Genomic DNA, 26,742 nt, shown 5'->3' with positions numbered 1-26,742 from the left:
CCCTCTTTAGTGTCCACTGTAGTTTCCCTGTAGTGTCCTCTGTAGTGTCCTTTGTAGCACCTCTGTAGTGTCCCCTGTATTGCCTTCTGTAGTGTCCCCTGTAGTGTCCTCTTCAGCCCCCTCTGTGCTTGTCGTGGTGGTCCTGGTCGTGGCAGTCTGAGGGATCATGAGGAGAGCCCCCCTTGTTCATGGTGTCCATAGAGGTCTGCAAGCTTTCTGAACCTCGGCCCCCACCCTCTAAGGAAGTCGTAGCTCTGCTCCGAGTCTAACGAGTCCAGTGAGTCTAGTGAGCTGAGGGACTCTGCAGCGGAGCTGCCACCCTCAAAAGCGTAAGTCTGCAGAGAGTCGTAAGGAGGCGCCGTCAGATCCAGGTTGGCCTCCTGGACTCTGTCCCTGATGAAGTCCAGGAACATCCTGTTTGCATCCACTACAGCCTCCATCCTGAACTCTGTTCTGTGGGGTCCTGGTGGGTCGGGGGGGGGGTCCCGGCATTCTGGAGGGTCCTGGAAGGTTGGGCTGGGGCCCCAGTGTTCTGCAGAGGGGTCCCAGTGGGTCAGGGTGGGTCTGGTTCAGGTGGGTCTTGTTCAGATGTCTCAGGGCAAGCATATCGAAGGCCTCAGTGTCTTCCTCACCGCCACCTTCATCATCATAACGAACAATATTCTCTCGAATCTCTCCTTCGTCGTCCATGAGAGGCTCTCTTCTCCTGTGTCTGATGGCAACCGTTACCATGACAACACCTGAGGAGGAGATAACATAGTAAGGAGACGACAGAGACATGTTCAGGTCCAATTAAAAATACTTTAATTAGTGACAGTAGCAGGTATCATCTCTTCTTCTCTGCTGTTTTATCAGGTAGAAAACTGGAATATAAACAAATAATAGTTGAGCTGAGTAAGAGGTCAGCCCCTCCCTGCCACCCCCATGCTGATGACATCATGTCTTACGTCTTACCCAGCAGTGCAAGGATGCAGGTTAGGACAGTGGCACTGAGGCTGATCCCCACCAGCGGCAATGGCCCCCCGCTGCAGTAGCGGCGGGTCCCATTCAGGTCGCAGATGCAGACGGTGACAGACAGCGTGGTGGTGCTGCTGAGCGCTGGGCTGCCGCTGTCTGAAATCACCACCGGTACAAAGTGAACCACTTGATCCCGCCGCAGGAAACCAGCATGCCTTGTCAAGACAGACGCCGTGTTATCTGAGGATGGACAGAATGAAGACACACCTGAGTGATGTCAGCAGGCGTTAATGTTCATTCCATTCAATACACTTACAGCACATGCTTGTGATGTCACAAAATAAACTCTGGTTTTAAGGTGGACTGAGCCTCTGTTATGTGTTATTATTTAAGGTGGACTGTGCCTCTGTTATGTGTTATTATTTAAGGCAGACCTTCATGTTTTAAATTGGACTGTACCTTTATTGTCTATCAGGGTGAAGTTGAGGTTCTCAGCAGCCTCGGCAGTCAGAGAGAACATGAAGTGATGTCTGTCCTGTGGCTTGTCGCGGTCCACCGCACTCAGAGTCTGAATGATCTGAGAGATCAAAGGTCAAACACATGAGAGAGATTAATCTGAATATGTAAATTAATTACATGTTCACTAAATCATGATTCATATTTTAGTTCAGTGAATGCAGATCTCGTTCTGCTGATCGGTTTCTAAACCAACCAATCAGGTTTCTGCCTGCAGAGAGACTCAGTCTGTTTAATTCAATGTGGAATTTGTTACCAGTGTGTGATTGGCCTGTCACTACTCACCTTTGCCCTCTCCTTGTCAGATTTTGTTTGCCTTACCTCCTGATTGACTACCTGTGTACCAAACTCAAGTAAAGACTGTTTTCTGATCAGGATTACTGCTTCTGAATCATGCTATTGAGTCCTCTTGCCTGTAACTACACCAGTCATTACAAGAGGCAGTCAACATTTACTTCTCTTTGACTTTACAAATGTAACAATAACAGTCAATCAATGATCAGGTTCACTGACGACTATGATGATTTTACATCGAATCATCTCCACATCCACCTGCCCACCTATACACCTGAACACCTCCTCTCATCCAAAAGTCCTCTTCATTTCTTCAGTGAACTGAAGAAGCCTTTTGGATGAGAGTCAAAACATCTTCCATTTCCTTTTGACTGAACACTTGTCGACAATATTAATGATCATTGTGCCACCCCTCTCTGGACAGACTCTTTGTCCTCACCTGCAGGGGCCTGGTGGGTGGAGTCTCTCGTCAGGAAGATCCAGCTCACCTGGACTGACTGGCTTCTCTATAAGCAGGTGGCAGTCAGTCACTTGCTCTCTCTTCTCTGGCCTCCACCCTGTTTGGTTTTGGCTGCGTTTAGTTTAATTTATCTTTTAGTTATGTACAATAAATCTATTTTTAGCTACAACTTCTGTGTGGTCTCCTCTCCTTTGTGCAGCCTTGAGTTGGGTTGTTGTTACAAATTAGGGGCTTGTCCTGAATCAAATGAACCCTTTTGGTAAGAAATTCAGCTTTTGTGTTAATTTGGCCCACTCTTGTTTTGCTATTTCCTGTGATTATGGGTGTTTGTCAATTTGTTTGTAGGCATTTGGTTTTTGGTAAATCTGGACTTAAGAGTTTACTTGGTAATTTACCAGTTTGGGGAGTATCATACATGAGGTTTGTTTTCATTCGGGGGAGAGCAATTTGTAGTCCTTTGTCCCTTCTTGTCTTGAGATTGGTTAAAATTTGGTAAGTGCTGTTCTGTTCATTTTGGCTTAAGATGCCCTTTTAGTTACTGGAGTTTTCCCGCTAGGTTTTGGTAATGAGCTCTAGTAGTGAGTTTGTTGCAGCTTGATCTCTTAACGTGGCAGTGAAAATGGGTACAGCTATGTGCTTGGGATCACGTCCATGGCTTTCTGGGGGTAAATGCATAGCAGGTGCTTACTGGCACTGGTTTACAGTGAATAAATACCCCCCTACAGTAGCTGCCTGAAAACTGGGGGTGAGGTTATGTAGTTGTATTTGTTAGCCTAGAGTAGGGAAGTTCCAGTTTGTTTGTGTGGACTATTTTTTGATTTTGTTGATGCATATTAGGATTCAGAACTTTTAGTTTTGTGTTTTGTATCAGGTTTGTTTAATGGAAAGGGTTACCTTTCTGTTTGTACATGTCATGTAGTCAGGTATTGGGCCTTGATGCTGACACTCACCTGATGCATTGTCTGAGTGTTGTGGAGTCAGAGAGTTGGCCTTGACATACAGACATCTATCATACATACTGTACTATCCCACATGGTTATGCTGTCTTTTACCTCTGCTTGTGCCAAATACAGTCTTGTTTGTCTCCTCATTAGTCTTAAATATGCTTCCTCCAGTACCAAGACTCTGATGTCTGAGGCTAGACAAGATGGTGAAACTTGTGGTAAAGGTGATCTTTCTGTGTCAGATTGGTGGGAGTTGTTCTTTGTTTATGATATTATGTATGTCTCTACAGTTTGATTAAAAGGGACCAAGAATCAGCGTGGAAAGCCAGTTTTAACTGTATTAACATTGTTTGTTCTAGTTCCAGAGTTTGTTTTGGAACCTCTTCTTTATGATGGGGGTTGTGATGACCCTCTCTGGACAGACTCCTTGTCCTCACCAAGTCGTCAGGGAGATTCAGCTCACCTGGACTGACTGGCCTCTATATAAGCAGATAACAATCAGTCACAGTCAGACACTTGCTCCCTCTCCTCTGGCTACCACCCTGAAGAGGGTGTAGTTGGTAATAAACATGGTAGAGCTGTTGCATACCTGTCCAGGTGCGGCGTTCTCACAGACAAACGTTTCATAATCAACAGCGAAGGTTGGAGCATTGTCATTAACGTCTGTCACAGAGACCAGAACCACAGCTTTCCCCACCTGAGACGGATCCACTGAGACACACAAAAGAGGTAGACAGTCAAACCTATCAGGCACATCTGTCCCGCTGTTTACATCAGGACCAGATAGGAAATTGCCAAACTAAAATGACTCAACACATTCACAAAAACAAAAAAGAAAAAATTAATACAGCTCAAGGTCTGCTGAAGAGTTACAGCTGAAACTGTGTCAAGATTTAAATTTAATGTGGTACAGTGTTTGACTCACAGCTCTCAGTGGCGAGGACGGTGATGTTGTGCAGAGATCTGAGTTCTCTGTCCAGCAGCTTCGCTGTTCTGATCAAACCTGAGCTACTGTCGATTTTAAAGTAACGATCCAGATCTGAAGTCCTGTCTATGGAATATCTGCAGACACAGTGTGACAACATCATCACCACTGTGCCACTGTATCTCTGTATCACTCTATCTCTGTATCATTCACTATCTCTGTATCACTGTATCACTATCACTGTATCACTCTGTCTCTGTATCACTATCACTGTATCTCTGTATCACTATCACTATATCACTGTCACTATCACTGTATCACTGTATCTCTGTATCACTGTATCATTTTATCTCTGTATCACTGTATCACTATCACTGTATCACTCTGTCTCTGTATCACTATCACTGTATCACTGTATCACTCTATCTCTGTATCACTATCACTGTATCACTATCTCTGTATCACTGTATCTGTATCATTGTATCACCGTATCTGTATCTCTGTATCACTGTATCTCTGTATCACTATCACTGTATCACTGTATCACTGTGTCACTATCTCTGTATCACTTTATTACTGTGTCACTATCACTGTATCTCTGTATCTCTGTATCACTCTATCTCTGTATCACTATCACTGTATCACTCTATCTCTGTATGTACCTATGTATCACCATATAACTGTATCTCTGTATGTATGTATCTCTGTATGTATGTATGTATGTATGTCTGTATCTCTCTCCGTTTAACTATCTTCTGTATCTCTAAATCTTTATTTAATGTTATCTCTGTATCACTTTGTCTCTGTATCTCTAGGTGAAATGCTGATGCATAGTTGCACCTGACAGGACTGTTGGTGGCATCAGGGTCGTGAGCTGAAACTGGTCCCACAGCAGATCCCACTGGAGCTGCCTCAGAGATCAACATCCAAATGACGGAGGAGGAAAAGATCGGAGGCTCGTCCACGTTCTCTACCAGCAGACGAAGTGTTGCTGTGTCACTGAACGGACCCACTGACAGGAAACGAGTGTCCACATAACGATTGGATGCCTCGACATGCAACATGTAGCTTGATTTGGTCTCAAAATCCAGACTCTGGAGAGAGGAGTGGGGGAAGGAGAGGGAAACTGTTAACATTGTTGTTACAGCTGATTCAGTGTTTGAACTTTGGTGAGGGGAAGGTAAAGAATGTCTGAAAACAGACATTAGGCACGTTTATTTATACAGCACATTTCAGCAACAAGGCGATTCAAAGTGCTTTACATAAAACATTACAAAGTGCAAAAGAAACACGCCATAAAAGGACATTTAAATACAGTTAAAAGCAGCCATTCAATAGCTAAGAAAATAGAAAAGAAAAACAGGCTAAAATATAATAAGCCAGCTATAATAATACAGCTATAAAATGCAAGAATAAAAGTTACAGTGCAGTGTAAGAAATGAATAATTATTTGGTTTTATCAAAAGCAAACAGAAAAGTCTTCAGCTGTGATTTAAAAGAGCTGAAAGTTGCAGCAGTTGCAGTTTTCTGGGAGTTTGTTCAGATATGTGGAACAAAAAAACTGAATGCTGCTTCTGCCGGTTTAGTTGTGACTGGGGACAGAAAGCAGACTTGATCCAGACCACCTGAGAGGTCTGGATGCTTCATAACATAGCAGCAGATCAGAAATGTATTTTGGTCCTGGTTCAGTGCTTTATAAACCAACAGCAATATTTTAAAATCATTTCTTTGACAGACAGGAGTCAGCAGTGACCAGCTCTTTCATCTGGTCAGAGAGGGGGGAGGGGGTGGAAAGGGTGACAGACGAGGAGGGCAACCTGGAGGGGTCTGGGGGTTGAAGGACGTGGATCCTCACAAGTGGTTGCTGGTGGGGGGCAGTGGGTATGGATTAAAATAAAAATGTCCTTACAGTGCTGGAGCTCAGGATTCATCCATAAGGGCTGCTTTATTACAAACAATTCCACTGTATAAACCTGGAATTGTATTTTGAGTGGGCTAATACAGTTTACTGTGCAACGTTCTGCATCACAAAGGCAGAAACAGCAAAATACATCGATCTAAGATGCTCAACCAACAAAGCATCAGTCTATAAAGGCTGTACACAATAGTACAGACAAAAGGCGTCTTTTATAGCCTACCAGTCTAAGATACAGTATATTTGCACCAGCAAGACCAGCTGCTCATCAGCTCTACAACACACAACTAAACATTAACCCAGACAGCAGAGGACAGACATCACACCTGTAAGACATCCCTGGTGCAGTCATTACAGCCTACAGATGTTATTGCTTCAGTGCCGGTCAGCTCACAAGAGATAATCAAGAAAACTGTCAATACCACTGTGAAATGATAAGTCCATCTCCCCATTGAGAGACAGTGCACATTTACACACGAGACACAGCAGAGTAACTTCATTGATTATTTAAATCTCCAGACACGCCGACAGGACCAGTCAGGATGCAATGTTAATGTTCTGTGTACTTCTACACATCCTAAAGGTCACACACACAGTCCAGGTTCATACAGTGAGACTGGAGTAAAGCAGCGTCCTCCTGATAAATCCTGAGCTCCATCAGAGCTGTCTAAAAATATTTCAGAAGATAAATGTTTAATTCTGTTTCCTCTGGAGAGTTTCCTCTGTGCTGTCAAGTTGATAACTACAGTTTTTAATAGTCAGGCTGCCAGAGACACAACTGGCATGTGTCAACTGGGTCCGTGAGCTATGCGACTTACATCTGGTTATTTTCCCCACTCCACCATCTTTATATGCAGGGTCTATTTTTGTCGGGCTGGCCTCTGAGATAAACCAGTACTCTCTGTGATAAACCAGTAATCTCTGTAAGATAACCAGTACTCTGTGATAAAGCAGTACTCTCTGTAAGATAACCAGTACTCTCTATGATAAACCAGTACTCACTGTACGATAACCACTACTCTCGGTAATAAACCAGTACTCTCTGTCAGATGACCAGTACACTCTGTGATAAACCAGTACTCTCTGTCAGATGACCAGTACACTCTGTGATAAACCAGTACTCTCTGTGAGATAACCAGTAGTCTCTGAGATAAACCAGTACTCTCTGTGATAAACCAGTAATCTCTGTAAGATAACCAGTACTCTGTGATAAAGCAGTACTCTCTGTAAGATAACCAGTACTCTCTATGATAAACCAGTACTCACTGTACAATAACCACTACTCTCGGTAATAAACCAGTACTCTCTGTCAGATGACCAGTACACTCTGTGATAAACCAGTACTCGCTGTAACATAACCAGTACTCTCTGTAATAAACCAGTACTCTCTGTAAGATAAACAGTAGTCTCTGAGATAAACCAGTACTCTCTGTAATATAACCAGTAGTCTCTGTGATAAACCAGTAATCTCTGTAAGATAACCAGTACCTTCTGTAAGTTAACCAATACTCTCTGTAATAAACCAGTACCTTCTGTAGGTTAACCAGTACTCTCTGCAATAAACCAGTACCTTCTGTAGGTTAACCAGTACTCTTTGTAATAAACCAGTACCTTCTGTAGGTTAACCAGAACTCTCTGTAAGATAACCAGTACTCTGTGATAAATCAGTACTCTCTGTGAAATAACCAGTACTCTCTGTGATAAACCAGTACTCTCTGTAAGATAACCCGTACTCTCTGTAAAATAACCAGTTCTCTCTGTAATAAACCAGTACTCTCTGTAAAATAACCAGTACTCTCTGTGATAAACCATTACTCTCTGTAAGATATCCAATACTCTCTTTGATAAACCAGTACTCTCTTTAAGATAACCAGTACTCTCTGTAAAATAACCATTTCTCTCTGTAATAAACCAGTACTCTCTGTAAAATAACCAGTACCCTCTGTGATAAACCAGTAATCTCTGTAATAAACCAGTACCTTCTGTAGGTTAACCAGTACTCTTTGTAATAAACCAGTACTTTCTGTAGGTTAACCAGTACTCTTTGTAATAAACCAGTACCCTCTGTAGGTTAACCAGTACTCTTTGTAATAAACCAGTACTTTCTGTAGGTTAACCAGTACTCTTTGTAATAAACCAGTACCCTCTGTAGGTTAACCAGTACTCTCTGTAAGATAACCAGTACTCTCTATGATAAACCAGTACTCACTGTACGATAACCACTACTCTCGGTAATAAACCAGTACTCTCTGTCAGATGACCGGTACACTCTGTGATAAACCAGTACTCGCTGTAACATAACCAGTACTCTCTGTAAAATAACCAGTACTCTCTGTGATAAACCATTACTCTCTGTAAGATATCCAATACTCTCTTTGATAAACCAGAACTCTCTGTAAGATAACCAGTACTCTCTGTAAAATAACAATTTCTCTCTGTAATAAACCAGTACTCTCTGTAAAATAACCAGTACCCTCTGTGATAAACCAGTAATCTCTGTAATAAACCAGTACCTTCTGTAGGTTAACCAGTACTCTTAGTAATAAACCAGTACTTTCTGTAGGTTAACCAGTACTCTCTGTAAGATAACCAGTACTCTCTATGATAAACCAGTACTCACTGTACGATAACCACTACTCTCAGTAATAAATCAGTACTCTCTGTCAGATGACCAGTACTCTCTGTAATAAACCAGTACTCTCTGTAAGATAAACAGTAGTCTCTGAGATAAACCAGTACTCTCTGTAATATAAAAAGTAGTCTCTGGGATAAACCAGTACTCTCTGTGATAAACCAGTAATCTCTGTAAGATAACCAGTACCTTCTGTATTTTAACCAATACTCTCTGTAATAAACCAGTACCTTCTGTACGTTAACCAGTACTCTTTGTAATAAACCAGTACCTTCTGTAGGTTAACCAGTACTCTCTGCAATAAACCAGTACCTTCTGTAGGTTAACCAGTACTCTATGTAATAAAGCAGTACCTTCTGAAGATTAACCAGTACTCTCTGTAATAAACCAGTACCTTCTGTAGGGTGATCAGTCCTTCCTGGGTGTTGGGATCAGTGTTGATCCTGAAGGTTCTCAGTCTGTCTCCATCCAGGATCCTGTAGTCCATCTCAGCGTTTGAACCCACATCCAGATCCAGAGCTTTGATCTTAGCAACCACAGTTTCCACCAGCAGCGACTCCCGAGCAGTGAATTGGTAGCTCTCTGTGAGGAGACAGGTGTACAGACAGGTACACAGACAGGTGGACAGACAGGTGTACAGACAGGTGTACAGACAGGTACACAGACAGGTGCACAGACAGGTACACAGACAGGTGTACAGACAGGTACACAGACAGGTGTACAGACAGGTGTACAGACAGGTACACAGACAGGTACACAGACAGGTGTACAGACAGGTACACAGACAGGTACACAGACAGGTATACAGACAGGTACACAGACAGGTGTACAGATAGGTACACAGACAGGTAGACAGACAGGTATACAGACAGGTACACAGACAGTTGTACAGATAGGTACACAGACAGGTGTACAGACAGGTACATAGACAGGTACACAGACAGGTGTACAAACAAGTGTACAGACAGGTGCACAGACAGGTACACAGACAGGTACACAGACAGGTGTACAGACAGGTACACAGACAGGTGTACAGATAGGTACACAGACAGGTATACAGACAGGTACATAGACAGATACACAGACAGGTGTACAGACAGGTACACAGACAGGTACACAGACAGGTGTACAGACAGGTGTACAGACAGGTACACAGACAGGTACACAGACAGGTGCACAGACACATGTACAGATAGGTACACAGACAGGTATACAGACAGGTACATAGACAGGTGTACAGACAGGTGTACAGACAGGTACACAGACAGGTACACAGACAGGTACACAGACAGGTGTACAGACAGGTACACAGACAGGTACACAGACAGGTACACAGACAGGTACACAGACAGGTGTACAGACAGGTACACAGACAGGTACACAGACAGGTACACAGACAGGTGTACAGACAGGTGTACAGACAGGTACACAGACAGGTACACAGACAGGTACACAGACAGGTGTACAGACAGGTACACAGACAGGTACACAGACAGGTACACAGACAGGTACACAGACAGGTGTACAGACAGGTACACAGACAGGTACACAGACACGTGTACAAACAAGTGTACAGACAGGTGCACAGACAGGTATACAGACAGGTACATAGACAGGTACACAGACAGGTGTACAAACAAGTGTACAGACAGGTGCACAGACAGGTATACAGACAGGTACACAGACAGATGTACAGACAGGTACACAGACAGGTACACAGACAGGTGCACAGACAGGTGTACAGACAGGTGTACAGATAGGTACACAGACAGGTATACAGACAGATACATAGACAGGTACACAGACAGGTGTACAGACAGGTGTACAGATAGGTACACAGACAGGTATACAGACAGGTACATAGACAGGTACACAGACAGGTGTACAAACAAGTGTACAGACAGGTGCACAGACAGGTACACAGACAGGTACACAGACAGGTACACAGACAGGTGTACAGACAGGTGTACAGATAGGTACACAGACAGGTATACAGACAGGTACATAGACAGATACACAGACAGGTGTACAGACAGGTACACAGACAGGTACACAGACAGGTGTACAGACAGGTGTACAGACAGGTACACAGACAGGTACACAGACAGGTGCACAGACACATGTACAGATAGGTACACAGACAGGTATACAGACAGGTACATAGACAGGTACACAGACAGGTGTACAAACAAGTGTACAGACAGGTGCACAGACAGGTACACAAACAGGTACACAGACAGATGTACAGACAGGTGTACAGACAGGTACACAGACAGGTACACAGACAGGTACACAGACAGGTGTACAGACAGGTACATAGACAGGTACACAGACAGGTGTACAGACAGGTACACAGACAGGTGTACAGACAGGTACACAGACAGGTACACAGACAGGTGTACAGACAGGTGTACAGATAGGTACACAGACAGGTGTACAGACAGGTACAAAGACAGGTACACAGACAGGTGTACAGACAGGTACACAGACAGGTATACAGACAGGTACACAGACAGGTGTACAGACAGGTGCACAGACAGGTACACAAACAGGTACACAGACAGATGTACAGACAGGTGTACAGACAGGTACACAGACAGGTGTACAGACAGGTACACGGACAGGTACACGGACAGGTATACAGACAGGTGTACAGACAGGTACACAGACAGGTACACAGACAGGTACACAGACAGGTACATAGACAGGTACACAGACAGGTACACAGACAGATGTACAGACAGGTACACAGACAGGTACACAGACAGGTGCACAGACAGGTGTACAGACAGGTGTACAGATAGGTACACAGACAGGTATACAGACAGGTACATAGACAGGTACACAGACAGGTGTACAGACAGGTACACAGACAGGTACACAGACAGATACACAGACAGGTGTACAGACAGGTACACAGACAGGTACACAGACAGGTGTACAGACAGGTACATAGACAGGTACACAGACAGGTGTACAGACAGGTACACAGACAGGTACACAGACAGGTGTACAGACAGGTACACAGACAGGTACACAGACAGGTGTACAGACAGGTGTACAGATAGGTACACAGACAGGTGTACAGACAGGTACACAGACAGGTACACAGACAGGTATACAGACAGGTACACAGACAGGTGTACAGACAGGTACACAGACAGGTACACAGACAGGTACACAGACAGGTACTCAGACAGGTGTACAGACAGGTACACAGACAGGTGTACAGACACATGTACAGATAGGTACACAGACAGGTATACAGACAGGTACATAGACAGGTACACAGACAGGTGTACAAACAAGTGTACAGACAGGTGCACAGACAGGTACACAGACAGGTACACAGACAGGTACAGAGACAGGTGTACAGACAGGTACACAGACAGGTACACAGACAGGTGCACAGACAGGTGTACAGATAGGTACACAGACAGGTATACAGACAGGTACATAGACAGGTACACAGACAGGTGTACAAACAAGTGTACAGACAGGTGTACAGACAGGCACACAGACAGGTACACAGACAGATGTACAGACAGGTACACAGACAGGTACACAGACAGGTGCACAGACAGGTGTACAGACAGGTGTACAGATAGGTACACAGACAGGTATACAGACAGGTACACAGACAGGTGTACAGACAGGTACACAGACAGGTACACAGACAGGTATACAGACAGGTACACAGACAGGTGTACAGATAGGTACACAGACAGGTACACAGACAGGTACACAGACAGGTGCACAGACAGGTGTACAGATAGGTACACAGACAGGTATACAGACAGGTACATAGACAGGTACACAGACAGGTGTACAAACAAGTGTACAGACAGGTGTACAGACAGGTGCACAGACAGGTGTACAGATAGGTACACAGACAGGTATACAGACAGGTACATAGACAGGTACACAGACAGGTGTACAGAAAGGAGTACAGACAGATTAATTATAAATGTCAGACTCACTGCGGGGGAAGCGTGGTGGGTTGTCATTGACGTCAGTCAGCATCACGGTGACAGAGGTGGTTCCTGACAGACCCCCCATCTGACCGATCATGTCTTTGGCCTGGAGGACCAGTAGGTACTGGTCCTGCAGCTCCCGGTCCAGGTCAGGTAGAGCCGTACGGACAACACCTGCAGGACAGGTGGAGGTACAGATGAAGATTCAGGTACAGGTGATGGTTCAGGTACAGGTGGAGGCTCAGGTACAGGTGATGGTTCAGGTACAGGCAGAAGCCAGAAGTGTTCATGTGTGTTCATGTGTGTTCAGGTGTGTTCATGTGTGTTCATGTGTGTTCATGTGTGTTCAGGTGTGTTCATGTGTGTTCATGTGTGTTCAGTTGTGTTCATGTGTGTTCAGGTGTGTTCATGTGTGTTCATGTGTGTTCAGTTGTGTTCATGTGTGTTCAGGTGTGTTCATGTGTGTTCAGGTGTGTTCATGTGTGTTCATGTGTGTTCAGTTGTGTTCATGTGTGTTCAGGTGTGTTCATGTGTGTTCAGGTGTGTTCATGTGTGTTCATGTGTGTTCATGTGTGTTCAGGTGTGTTCATGTGTGTTCAGGTGTGTTCATGTGTGTTCATGTGTGTTCAGGTGTGTTCATGTGTGTTCAGGTGTGTTCATGTGTGTTCAGGTGTGTTCATGTGTCTTCAGTTGTGTTCATGTGTGTTCATGTGTGTCCATGTGTGTTCAGGTGTGTTCAGTTGTGTTCATGTGTGTTCAGGTGTGTTCATGTGTGTTCAGGTGTGTTCAGTTGTGTTCAGTTGTGTTCAGTTGTGTTCAGGTGTGTTCAGGTGTGTTCAGATGTGTTCATGTGTGTTCAGGTGTGTTCATGTGTGTTCAGGTGTGCTCAGGAGTGCTCACCTGTCTTTGGCTCCACAGAGAAGTATGGTTGCCCTTGCAGGATGCTGTAAATCAGTCGGGCAGAGTTTCCGTAGGTGGGATCATCAGCATCAGTTGCCACCACCGTCACTACTGACGTACCTGTAAACACAAACAGGAGATCATTCACACTCAACTTTATTGTACAAACTGATGAGCTAACACTGTGATTGGATCCAAACTAACAATGAATTGATCTACTAGAGTATTGTGTGTGTGTATCAAAGCCTGATATATCTTATTACTCTGTGCCATAGACCTCCATTCAAGTATGTGTCCAGTTCAAATCTATAGTCCGGATAAACTTCACATATGTCTCTGAAGACGCCAAAGGTAACGTTAAACTCAGCCATAATCAGATTTTTAGACAGTCTAGGATCACTTTCTTTGAGCATGACTGAGACCTCTCCACAGTAAACAAGACGTCTGTCAGATATTTCAGCTGAACACAGCAGAATTTTAACCAAATTAATGTCATTGTCTGAGGATTTGATTCCTTAGCTGAAGAGAAACTGCAGCAGCAGGTGGAAAGAATGGCACTCCTGTTGAAGCTGTGGGGACTGCCGTTCCCAGAGTTATGTGCAGAGTGACGTCAACCAGGAGTGCACCGACTACCGTGGTCACAGCTGATGCAGTAGATGGCCCTGGAGTTGAAGTTTGAGGAAGGCTGTTCATTTCTAGAAGTTGGAGGCAAACATCCATCTCACTGAGGGAGGACTGGATGTTGATCAGAGCGGCAAGAACCGGGTCTTCATCCTGATAGTTGGCATGAGGTTGGAGTCTTGCTTGTTTAGCAGGGGATCTAGCATTAGCATTGGCCTTAGCATTAGCATTAGCAGCAGGGCGAGGGCAGTCCTTCTTCTTTGATGAAGATTTTTTAGGAATGGGGAAAGGAGCGACAGGAGGAACTGCGGCCTGGTCTTGATCCTGAAGGTTTGAAATAAAAAACTGAAAAAGCTCCTTATTACTGGCCCCCAAGGGAGCAGAGATGTTTCGGCTATAGAGAGCTTTGAGGATCTTAATCACCGGCCAGCTTTTTATCAATGGTTTCAAAAATACAATCTTCCTCAATGTCGGATCCATCATCCAGCTCAAGAAACATGACAAGCATGGCAATGGTAAGTAATGTGTGAAGAAGTGTAGTGTGGCAGCACTGGTGTAGCGGGGATCAGTGTAGGAGGGAGTCATATTTAAATAGGCCGCCTGAATGGCTGTGATTGGTATGTGACTGATTAGAAACACTGATTCAATCAGCAGGCTGTCAGCTGATTACAGCTGGGGCGTATGACTTCTGAGTCCTGCATGAACTAACGCAATGCTTCATTTGTTGTCCAAAAACTATTAAAAATGTCAGTGAGCCACATGGCTGCACTGGGTGACATGTTTCTTCATCATGAAGAGTTTGGTCACAGTAGTTTGTTTAGAAACATCTCCAAACATAGCCTGGTGCAAAAGTAAGGTGTTACAACAAGTTAGCTACTAATAAAGTTAGGTGGGAAAATTTAGTAAGACAATTAAACTGAAAGTAATTTAGTTTAATAAAGAAAGAAAAATAGTTAACTGAGAGATTAAGATAATTTAGTTATAAATAAGGTATGATGTAAATAGTTCAGTAAGTCGTTAAAATAAACAGTTGTAAACAATATTTAGGGCAAACAGTGGGGTAAGCTAAAAAGACAAAAAAAAAAACAGATTGTGCCTTTTAGTTTCGGTTATTTTGTTTGATTGGTTACTGGAGGTGTCAGTCGGTGCCACCTGTGTTAATTGGCCATAGGTAAAGAAGAGAACAGTAGAGGGCGAGGTTACAGAAAAGGACAAGAGAGAGACACAATGAAAGAGAGAGAAATACATGGAGCAGGAGAAATGCAGAGAAATTATGGGATGGATAGCCTGGTGTATGTTTAAGTAAAGTGTAGCTGTAAACCATAACTCAAATTTCATGCTTAATCACAATTGATTATGGAGACTGTTTTGTGTAAGTATGTCTGTGCTGAGCTAAAGTCGGCGAGCTTTAGACCAGAGGACGCCATTGCTCATCGGAAAGGATGGTCTGTGTGCTTTCTGACAGGGAGCTCACCTCCGCTGCCATCTGGTTTCATCTTTTGGACCATGAGCTGTTTCTCCATGATGCCGAACTGTAAGTTGGATCTCCTGTCTTTGCTTTGCTGAGAATAAGTTGGCTGCACCACACCCGAGCAATGGGCCTGCAACGTTTTTTATTTTTTGTGCATGTAAGTGTGTGTGTGGGCCCACTGGGGTGTTGAGAGTCTAGTTAAGTATTTGATCTGAGTCTGTTACAGGGAAAACTGAGGGGATTTAAGTTTTGGATTGTGACCCTTTGGTATGAGCCAATTTAGTTTGCATATTTTCTCAGGTAATTTATTGATTTGCTAATTTTGGAAAAGCTAATTTTGTTTATTATTTCACAGGTTACTATTTTGAAGGGGTCTAATTTGTGTTATTTGTGTTTTGTATCATTTCAACTAAAAGGGTAAATATTATTTGTACCTTTTAAAACAAACAAACAAAAAAACAAAAAGGGTCAGTAAACTGTTATTCCTTTTCATCCAAGAGAGTTGTCTGGGTGAGTTATTTAAGATACTGCAAAGTTAATATTAATAGATAATCTGCAAAGTTCGACAGTTTCTTTGTTCATTACTGTGTTATAAATTTCATCCAAAACAGGTAAACCTTCGTGGTAGCTACCTTAGGAAACCGAACCCAAACACCCCAACATTTCAGTCTAAAGTTAGTTATAGCAACTTAGGCATAATATAGAGACTAATAACAGCATCACATTTTCAGTCTCCAGAGAGCAGTTCTGCATCAGGCAGACGCCACTGAGCATGTGCATGAACGCAGTTCTGTTTACAGCTTCACCAGCTTGTTGTGCTACAGATCACAACCTCTGGACTTTAGTTCATTGTTGGTTTGGATCCAAATGTGAGAAGAAGAAAAATATTTTAAAAATCACCAGAATGATCCTTTAAACTCTGATTTTCACAATAAGAGTCTGTCTGAGCTTTGATTTTCACATTAAGAGCCTGTTTGTGTTCAGGCTTCTCACACAGTCAGATTTTATTTTACATTAGTGATCACTTCACAGGATTCATGAACGGATTTAATGTTTCTGTTTACAGAACTGTTGTATGTATTCTCCTGTAACTCTGGTTTTCGTTTACTCATGAACAGACGTCTCAGTGTTTATTACTAAATGTTGTTGAAAGGTGTTTTAAACCTTTATCTAAATGTCATTCAGTGTATATATTTCCAACATGTAACAGTTTCTACATGCTGTAAATCACAGTTACTGACCCCCTAATGAGCAGATTACTTTGGGACACAGAGAACAGGATCACTTGGATCTGAGCTGATCAAGTCCTGCAGGTTGTTAGTCCAGACTCACCTGCAGGAGACCTCTCAGCCACCCTGGCGTTGTACGGTCCGTCCAGGAACCTGGGCTCATTGTCATTGATGTCCTGGACTTTGATGATGAACTGGGACTCGGGTTCAACTGGCAGGTTGGAGGTTCGGTCTCGAGCCTGAGCCTGCAGAGTGTAGTACGCCTGCTGTTCCCGGTCCAGCCTCTTGGTAGCGTGGATGTCTCCTGTGTTCTCGTCAATGGTGAAGATGGACATCGCTCCTTCACCACTCAGCACGTACGTCACCTGGCCGTCACCTTTATCCATGTCTGAGTGCAGCTGTAGAGACCAGGACAGAGAACAGCGGGTCAGTTAAAGGACCAGTCCAACAGTTAATCCTACACTAACATCAAGATTAACATCAACATTTACATCAACATTAACATTAATATTAACATTAACATCAATGCAACATTAAGTTAAACAAAAGTTGTCATCACTCTGCCTCATCTAAATCCTCCTCTGCTACAACACAAAAAACACCAGAACCAAAGAAAGCTCAACTATCCTTCAAGGCAAAAGTAAGCAACATTCACTGAAAACAGAACAAATTGCTACCCCAATTAATAGCCATGCTCATGAAAAAACAGATGTCCCAACAAGCAACAGCAATGTTCTTGCAGAGGTGATGAGAAGGCAAAATGACATAACTGAAATGTTAGTTAAACAACAGAGAGCCTCCCTCCTTCCTATCAGAGAGATTCCCATCTATGATGGGGACCCACTTCACTTTAATTCCTTCATCAGAGCATTTGAGCAAGGTATAGAAAGCAAAACAGATAGTATGCAAGAGAGGCTTTACTATCTGGAGCAGTACACAATGGGTGAACCCAGACAACTTGTTCGCAGCTGCCTGCATGTGGAACCGAGCAGAGGCTATAACAAGGCAATGGAGCGGCTTGAGTGGCATTTTGGAAACAAGATGAAAATTACTTCAGCAGTCATGAATAAGGCATTAAGTTGGTCAGCTATAAAGGCAGAAGATGGTGTTGCATTAAGATCATACTCACTTTTTCTGCGAAGCTGCTTCAACACCATGTCTGGGATTGAATTTGTGGATGAACTGGAAAATGCAACAAACTTAAGAATAAGTGTGTCAAAGTTACCCTTTAACCTGCATGATAATTGGAGAACAATCATCTTTGACATTCAGGAAACTCAGGGCAGAAGAGCCAAGTTTAAAGATCTTCTTCACTTCATTGAGAAGAAAACCCATACTGTACTTGATCCCATCTTTGGTGAAATTAATATTCCCATGGCAGTGGATAATAAAGCCAAACTCAAAGCACAGCAAAAGTCCAGCAGGGGGAGCAGTTTCACCACCACTATCACTGCTATCTCTGAGCAGACTAAGAGTAAACTGGAAGTTGAGCACAAACAAAGACTAAACAATGCATTTAAAAAGCCGTGCATGTTTTGTGGCAAGGACCACACAATGGAAATGTGTGGAATACTGAAGCACAAGCCCAACAAAGAAAAGGTGGAATTTATGAAAGCCAATGGATTGTGCTTTGGATGCCTGGAAAAGGGTCACATGAGCAAGACCTGTAAAAAGCGCATGTCATGTCAAATCTGCCACAAGAGTCATCCAACCATCTTGCACATAGAAACGAAAGATAAACAAAGAGAACATACAGCTAAATTACAACACACAGAAGCATCCATGTCCAGTGCTTTGATCTCCTTGAATGCTGGTAGCCACACTGGGGCCGGCACAAAAGAATGTGCACTCGCAGTAGTCCCAGTGAAGGTGAAATTGGACAAAGGAACCAAAACTGTGCAGACATATGCATTGCTTGATGGAGGAAGCACAGCAACATTCTGCATAGAGGCATTAATGCATCAATTAAATGCTAATGGAAAGAAATTGGACATATTGCTGAAAACCACAGGTCAAGAGAAGCCAGTGTATAGTTACAAAATTTCTGGATTGGAAGTTGCTGCTTTGAAAGTTAATGCATTCCTTAAGCTGCGTGATGTCTATACACACAGATCCATCACAGTTACCAAAGAAAACATTCCTAAAGAGAAGGACATCAGAAAATGGCCTTATCTTGAGGATGTTGACATGACACCCATTGATGCCAGCTTTGGGCTGCTTATAGGTGTCAATGCCCCAAAGGCCATGGAACCATTGAGAGTGATTAACAATGAGGGTAGTGGGCCCTACGCTGTGAAGACTCTACTTGGGTGAGTTATCAATGATCCACGCAATGTGAATTGTGATGGATGTGCTGCTACAGTGCAGATTAAATGAATATCCATAGAAGATCTGTTAGTCCAGCAGTATAATCAAGACTTTGTAGAGCAGAATTATGATGACAAGAAAGAGATGTCTGTTGAAGAACAACAGTTTATGGACATAGTGTCAAGTTCAGCCATGCTGGAGAATTGCCATTACAGCTTGAAGTTTCCCTTTCGCAAGGCTAATGTGACCTTGCCCAATAATAAAGCTGTAGCCCAGCAAAGAGCACAAAACCTCCTAAAAAAGTTTTAAAAAAGTGAAGGACGTCATTGCAAACTGGTGTGCAGAAGTTGTACCTCAAGACCAAGTGGAACATGAAAGTGGAAAAGTGTGGTTTGTACCACATCATGGAGTCTATCACCCATGTAAGAAGACCACGACTACGTGTGGTGTTTGATTGTGCATCAGCATATGATGGAACTTCCCTGAACAAAGAACTTTTACAAGGTCCTGACTCGACGAATACACTGTTGGGTGTGTTGCTTCAAGTCCATCAGGGCCCGATAGCTTTCATGACCAACATTGCGGGAATGTTTCACCAGGTGAAGGTGGCAGATGAAGATGTCAACTGTCTGCGTTTTCTCTGGTGGCCTGATGGGGACATCATAAAAGACCTGGTGGAACACAGAATGACAGTCCATATTTCTGGAGCTGAATCTTCCCCAAGCTGTGCTACATTTGCTCTGTTGAAAACAGCTGATGACAACCAGAATGAAAACCATCTCTGTATCAACACCTCACAGACCTGTGTGCTATAGGGGGATTTTGGCTCAACAAATGGGTGAGCAACCATCACTCTGTCTTGGCCGCCATCCCTGAAAACCAAAGGGCTAAAGGTGTGAAAACACTGGACCTTGACAGAGACCAGTTTCCCATGGAGAGGGCACTTGGAGCTCAATGGAATGTGGAGCAGGATATCTTTACTTTCAGCATGAAGGTAAAACCCCACTCGGTGACTAGATGTGGCATTCTGTCCATTGTTAGCTCAATGTATGACCCTCTAGGATTCCTGGCACCAGTTATGCTCCCTGCAAAACAAATCTTGCAAAGCTTGTGTAAGACAAAGTTGGGGTGGGATGACCAAATCCTACAAGAAACAGCTCAGGTGTGGCAGAGATGGCTGAATGAATTAGCTTTACTGGATACATTCAACATCAACAGAAGCTTTGCACCCAAAGACTTTGGAGAGATAACAGGAGCACAGTTGCATCATTTCTGTGATGCCAGTGAAGTTGGGTATGGCTTAGTATCTTACCTCCAGCTATCAAACATCAGGAGAGAAGAGAGTGTCGCCTTCGTCATTGGAAAAGCCAGAGTGGCGCCGCTGAAACAAACAACCATACCAAGGCTGGAGCTTGCAGCAGCAGTTTTAGCTGTACAAATGAACAAGATGCTGAAAACAGAACTGGAAATCAACATGGAAGAGTCTGTATTCTGGTCAGACAGCATGACAGTTCTTCAGTACAGTACTGTAATGATAGATGAGAAGTGGTGGTAGGTTGAGCAGGTCTGCTCTTCCTGAAGAGACAAAGCACCCAATGATTCTACCAAAGAACAGTCATATCTCAACACTCATTCTGCGTCACATCTATCAAAAGGTTGGTCATGGCGGTAGAAATCACATGCTGTCGACTCTTCGACGCCGCTACTGGATATTGCATGCCAACTCCACTGCCAGAACAGTCATCCGAGGGTGTATGACATGCCAGCGACAATGATAGAGACCTGGTGAGCAAAAAATGTCAGATCTACCTGCTGACAGAATCACTGCAGACCTCCCACCATTCACCGATGTTGGAATAGATTACTTGGGCTCAATGGAGGTGAGAAGAGGCAGGAACACTGTGAAGAGGTATGGTGTCATATTCACATGCTTAAACACTTGTGCAGTCCATCTAGAAGTGACGCATATGCTGGACACTGATTCATGTATAAATGCCATCAGAAGTTTCATCTGTTGTAGAGGTCAAGACAGACAGATATGGTCTGATAATGAGACAAACTTTGTCAGTTCTAATCGTGGATTGAAGCAAGCTGTCAGAGAATTTAATCTTAACAAGATGCAGAGTTCTCTCATTCAAGATGGAATCAAATAGACCTTCAACCCCCCACATGGATCTCATCATGGAGTAGTTTGGCAGCGTCTGGTGCAGCAGGTCAAGAAAGTGCTTTGCACAGTGTTGAGGCAGCAAGTGCTGTATGATGAGGTCCTGCATACTGCTTTATGTGAAGTAGAGGCTATTTTAAATGACCGTCCTATTACACCGTCCACTGAAGATCCTAATGACCTTGAAGCATTAACTCCAAACCATCTCTTGCAGCTCAAAGCAAAACCACTTCTACCACCCGGCTTGTTTAGGAGGGAGGACCAACACACTCACAGACGGTGGAGGCAGGTCCAATACATCGCAGATTTGTTCTGGAAGAGGTGAGTCAAAGAATATCTCCCACTACTGCAAACACATCAAAAGTGGAACAGAGCATGAAAAAGCTTTGCAGTTGGAGACCTTGTGCTTGTTGTGGAGGATTCAGCACCCAGGAATTCGTTGTCATTGGGACAAGTCACAGAGACCATTGCGGACTCCAAGGGATATGTTCGTCGTGTCCGTCTCAGGACCCAAGCCACTGAACTGGAACGACCCATCACCAAGCTATGCCTTCTGCTGGAGGGGGCGTAGCTTCAGTCATACATGCTGGGCCTGCTGTTGGAGTCTGGAACCTCTGACTCTACATGTACACTGACAAACACACTCTATTATGCTTACACTCACTACATTCATACGCAATACATTTTCTCATAACGCACATACCCCTGCATAAAAAAATGCATAAGGGGGGAAAGAGGGTATCTGATTGAAAACTTATGATGTCTAATGCCCAAGGCATAGTATTTATGATATACATTTTAGAACTGCAGTGTGTGTTGGCGCTATATTTTTAGTTTTGTAATTAGTTGCCCAGCAATAATTAGGAGCTGGAATGTTATAGCCATTTTTTAGTTTAAAATGAATATGATCGTGTAGCCTATGAATTATTGTATATATGAGTTAGAATAGCTATATTAGTTATGTGTAGAATTTTGGATATAATTTGATATAGCTATCTTTGATTGCTTGTGGCCGAGAGGAATACGTTATTGTTTGAGCAGGTGACTGAACAGCAATTATATACTCACCTGGTCATGGCAGCGAGTAGGTCAGTCTGGCAGTGTCGGACGGGTTGAGGCTGTGGTTCAATGCCAATTTTGACCACTTTATAGCAATTCAATACAACTTTTAGTTATTTTTTCGATATCTTTTGAGTTTGATAGGAATTATGGAGCTGTTTTTGTTTATGTTTGTAAACCCTTTTTTGCTAAAATAAATTATTCAAGGTTTTGACAAGTTTGGAGTGTGTCTTGAAAACCACCATGGGCTCAAACTTTTACTCAAACACACAAACACACACACACACACACACACGCTGAGATCAGTCTGATCTGTCGGGTTAGATTTGTGCAGCCGTCATCTAAAGCACAAACACTTTGTTAGTCATTTCCCAGAAAGCCACAGGGCAGTGCAGTGTGTGTGTGCATGTGTGCATGTGTGTGTGTGTGTGTGTGTGTGTGCGTGTGTGCATGTGTGCGTGTGTGTGTGTGTGTGTGTGCTCCTGACAACAACAACAGCAACTTGCAAGGTTAGCATGTTAGCAGGTTAGCTTTACAGAGTCAGTTTCCGCAGTAACTGAACCCTCGTTAAAAGATGCTGCCAGTCTCAGAAGACATCAGAGAAAACCTTCGACCAGTGGTTCCCAACCTGGGGGTCGGGACCCCCACAAGGGGTCACTGGATTAATCAAAGGGGTCGCAAGATGAAAGGACCTGATCAGATACAGAAAAGGACATATTTTTTAAGCAAAATTGTGATTTTTTTTTTCTTTAAGCTTTCTTCTAATCTCTGTGTTATTTCTTGTGGATTTCTGTATTTTACCTCCTCAAGCCTCTAAAAGTTATTCAAATAAAACAAAATAAGTGAGTGATTGAGTCTTTCTAGAGCTGCAAGGTTAGTCAATTAATCAATTAGTCGATTGACAGAAGTTAATCAGCAACTATTCTGATAACTGAATAATCACTTCAGTCATTTTTTAAGCAAAAATGTAAAAAAAAAAAAAACTGTTTCAGCTTCTCAGGTGTGATGATTTATTGCTTTTCTTTGCAGAACATGATGACAAACTGAATATCTTTGGACTGTCAGATACAACCAGACATCTGAAGATGTAACCTTGAACTGTGGAGAAGTTTTACAGATATTTTTCGCTGTTTTCTGACATTTCGTGGACAAAACGATTAACGGATGAATCAAGACAATAATCAGTAACTTGACTGTTAGACACTGCAACATGTGACGAGGAGACCCAGCAGACTTTGCTTTATTTTAAGGGGTCACAGGCCTGAAAGGTTGGGAGTGAGCAAGCTGGCTCTTCATCTTTTCTCAGGAATGTTTCCTTACTTCTGATCCTGAGACCAGGTGACTTATTAAGATCTCAAGAGACACTGGAGCTCTTCAGTCTCTGGTCCTCTAGGATTTCCTACAGTTCACTAATCAGTCTGGTTTGGGCTCTGGTGCCCTTGTTAAAGGGTTTGGTGGAGGTTATCTGTCCTTGCCTCTGCATAACCTTCATCTCCAAACATCTCTGGTCTCTGATGAGGTTGCTGTGGCTCTTTGTCTCTCATTTTAGGAATCAAACTGGCTGGTGGTTGAGTGCTTGCTGCCTCTGAAGTTGTCCCCTTTCCTATAGTGTCTGAAAGCACAGATGAACCTGACACCCCTCTTTGAAGAGGCTGTTTCAGAGACACATATTCATAGATGCTTCCTGTTGGTATTTTGTAAGTAATCGAGTGCTGATAAGAAAGTGTCATGTCAGGATGGTTGGAGTAGTGTGTTCCAAATATTTGTACCAGGTTCTTACCATCTTGATATTTTGCATTTGGCTCATGATCATTCTCTTGCAGGACATATGGGAATCAAAAAAGACCTTAGATCGAGTGCTGAGGCATTTTTACTGGCTCGGTGTAAAATCAGATGTTGCACAGTTTTGTAAAACACTTCATGTGTGCCAGATGGTTGGTAAGCCTAATCAGAAGATTCCACATGCACCTCTGCATCCTGCTATTGGAGAGCCTTAAGCGTGTCTTGATTGATTGTGTTGTCCTGCTTCCTCGTACTAAATCAGGTAACCAGTACTTACTGACCATCATGTGTGCAGCTACTTGCAAAATTACAGCTTCGGCTGTTTCTAAGACCCTCATTAAGTTCTTCACGGTGTTTGGACTTTCAAACTGACCAAGGATCAAACTTCATGTCCCATGTTTTCTCTCAGGTGCTCCAGCAGCTTTCTAACTGCATTTCATCTGCTCACCACCCAGAGCGTCAGGGAGTCCTAGAGAGGTTTCACCAGACTCTAAAATCAATGTTACAAGCCTACTCTAAAGAGTTACAACTAACTGTAAAGACTGGGATGAAGGAACCCCTTTACTCCTTTGTGCAGCTAGAGAAGTGACCTACAAGTTCCTTGGTTACAGCCCGGCTGAAATGGTGTTTGTCCATACTGTTTGGGGCCCTTTGAAACTGTTGAAAGAGAAATGGTTGGCACACCAGACTCCTCCTGTGAACATGTCAGACTTTGTGTGTAATTTCTGGTCTAAGCTTAACATGGCATGTGAACTGGCCAAGCCCAAGAAAAAATTAAAGGCCGGTACCTTAAAAGAAAGAGTGTTCTCTCCAGGAGACACAGCACTGGTGCTCAATACAGTGGACCATATGTGATCGATCACCAGGTTGGTGAGTGTGACTACTTGGTGAAGACTCCAGATCAGAAACATAAAACCCGTTTATGTCATGTGGATCTATTGAAATGCTATCATTGCCCTCTGATGTGAAGCCTGTCACTGTGTTGAACACTCCTACCTTTGTAGCTGAGGACACTGATGTTGTTAGCCAGGAGGCTCCTCAGGCTCAGCTGCCAAACTCCTAAATCCTGCCCACCTTTCTTATGTAGATCCCCTAGAACATTTTTGACATCATTGAGGTCATACACAGACATGCCAGCCTCTTTTCTGATCCAGCATGACACTGCTGTGGGCGATGCTGCATCTTTAAAGGGTGAAGTAGACCACATGCTACAGAATGACACTGCTGAACCAGATGTTAGCTCATGGAGCTCCCAGAGCCTCCTTGTTGATAAATTAGATGGTACACCTTGTTTCTGTGCTGACTTTAGAAAAATTAACTCTGTAACTACGCCTGACTGCTACCCTCATCCCCCTCTGGATGATTGTATTGACAAGTCAGGTCTGCAGCTTTTGCTACCAAGTTGGACCTCTTAAAGGGCTTTTGGCAGGTCCCCCCCCCCACTCAGTGAGCTGTGAAATCTCTGCCTTTATGGCACTTGATCATTTCTGTCACTACACTGTCGTGGCTTTTGGGATTTGAAATGCAGCAGCCACACTCCAGCATCTGGTGAATCAAGTGTTGAAAGGAGTTGCAGATTGTGAGGCTTGTCTTGATGACATGGTGATTTACAGTTCTACCTGGTCCCAACATGTAACTCAGCCGAAGAGGTGTTCCTCAGGCTTGCTGCTGCCAATCTGACCCTGAACCTTTCAGACAGGCCACAGTGACATCCTTTACTGAAGCCAAAGTAGAGGCTATCGTAAACTGTTATGGCAGGATATCATTGACTGTTACCTTTGACCTTTGACCAACCTGCTGGGCCCAAAGGTTCCTTTTGTTTGGACAGATACCTGTTAACTTGCATTTTAAAACCTGAAAACACGGCTAGCTAGTGCCCCTGTTCTTGCTGCCCCTGACTTTAACAGACTCTTCCAGCTGACCATTGATGTAAATGATGCTGGTGTTGGAGCTGTGCTCCTTCAGGAGGACCCACTGGGGGAGGAGCATCCTTTGTGCTATTTTTCTAAAACGTGAATCTAAAATAAGTCTGGACTCGTCTTCTTGCCCTGGATCATTTTGATGTGAATGTCTCCTCCAGTCAGGCCCTTGTGGTTTAAACAGACCGTCACTAACCAGGATATATACATATATCCTGCATACATACACACTTATATACTCACATTTATACACACATACATTTATATACATAGAGACATGTGGGTCATGTGATGTGTTGTTACCTTTCCGACGTACAGTGGTTCATCTCTGGTGTACTCCTCCAGGACGAAGAACTGGTTCCACACCCAGCTCCTCCGTCTCCTCTGATGGGGCTGAATACCTCCTCCTCCTGCTCCTCCTCCTCCTCCTCCTCCTGCTCCTCCTGCTCCAGCTCCTCTTGCTGCTCCTCTTCCTCCTCCTCCTCCTGCTGGTTGTCGTCCTCCTCCTCCTGCTCCTCTTCGTGATGTCAGAGGGCGATGGACAGAGTTCAGGATCATCGTCTCACAGCCTGACTCCTCCCACAGGATGGCCAGGATGCACATACTGAGCATGCTCAGAACACAGAGACGGTTCATCTCTATGCACAGGTGACAGGTGGAGGTGGAGGTGGAG

At 43.6% G+C, this 26,742-nt stretch overlaps 1 protein-coding gene across 3 annotated transcripts; it reads right to left on the bottom strand.

The window, feature by feature from the left end:
* Nucleotides 1-26,742, bottom strand: LOC122993445 (cadherin-7-like). Of its 3 annotated transcripts, XM_044367596.1 has the most exons (13): nucleotides 26,606-26,742; nucleotides 26,373-26,485; nucleotides 16,942-17,236; nucleotides 13,518-13,637; nucleotides 12,624-12,791; nucleotides 9,038-9,225; nucleotides 4,937-5,190; nucleotides 4,097-4,233; nucleotides 3,761-3,882; nucleotides 1,417-1,534; nucleotides 955-1,197; nucleotides 553-740; nucleotides 1-434 (listed from the first exon to the last, which is right to left on the bottom strand). In XM_044367596.1, the coding sequence occupies exons 1-13, from the start codon at nucleotides 26,703-26,705 to the stop codon at nucleotides 165-167; spliced, it is 2,316 nt and encodes a 771-aa protein (XP_044223531.1). In that variant the 5' UTR covers nucleotides 26,706-26,742; the 3' UTR covers nucleotides 1-164. The 3 variants fall into 3 exon arrangements, with proteins under 3 accessions (XP_044223531.1, XP_044223532.1, XP_044223533.1); XM_044367597.1 differs by lacking the exons at nucleotides 26,373-26,485; nucleotides 26,606-26,742 and having other exon boundaries at nucleotides 1-508; nucleotides 579-740; nucleotides 16,942-17,230; XM_044367598.1 differs by lacking the exons at nucleotides 26,373-26,485; nucleotides 26,606-26,742 and having other exon boundaries at nucleotides 231-740; nucleotides 9,038-9,221; nucleotides 12,620-12,791; nucleotides 16,942-17,230.

The sequence above is a fragment of the Thunnus albacares genome, chromosome 12, assembly GCF_914725855.1.
Source record: "Thunnus albacares chromosome 12, fThuAlb1.1, whole genome shotgun sequence".
Lineage (NCBI taxonomy): Eukaryota > Metazoa > Chordata > Actinopteri > Scombriformes > Scombridae > Thunnus > Thunnus albacares.
This window is presented reverse-complemented; position numbering and strand designations above follow the sequence as displayed.

Coding starts and splice junctions, on each gene's coding strand:
- LOC122993445 (XM_044367596.1), bottom strand. CDS start 26,705: ATGAACCGTCTCTGTGTTCTGAGCATGCTCAGTATGTGCATCCTGGCC. Junction 17,237..26,372: donor AACCACTGTACGTCGGAAAG/GTAACAACACAT, acceptor TGGTCTCTACAG/CTGCACTCAGACATGGATAA. Junction 9,226..12,623: donor CCCACCACGCTTCCCCCGCA/GTGAGTCTGACA, acceptor GTCTCCTCACAG/AGAGCTACCAATTCACTGCT.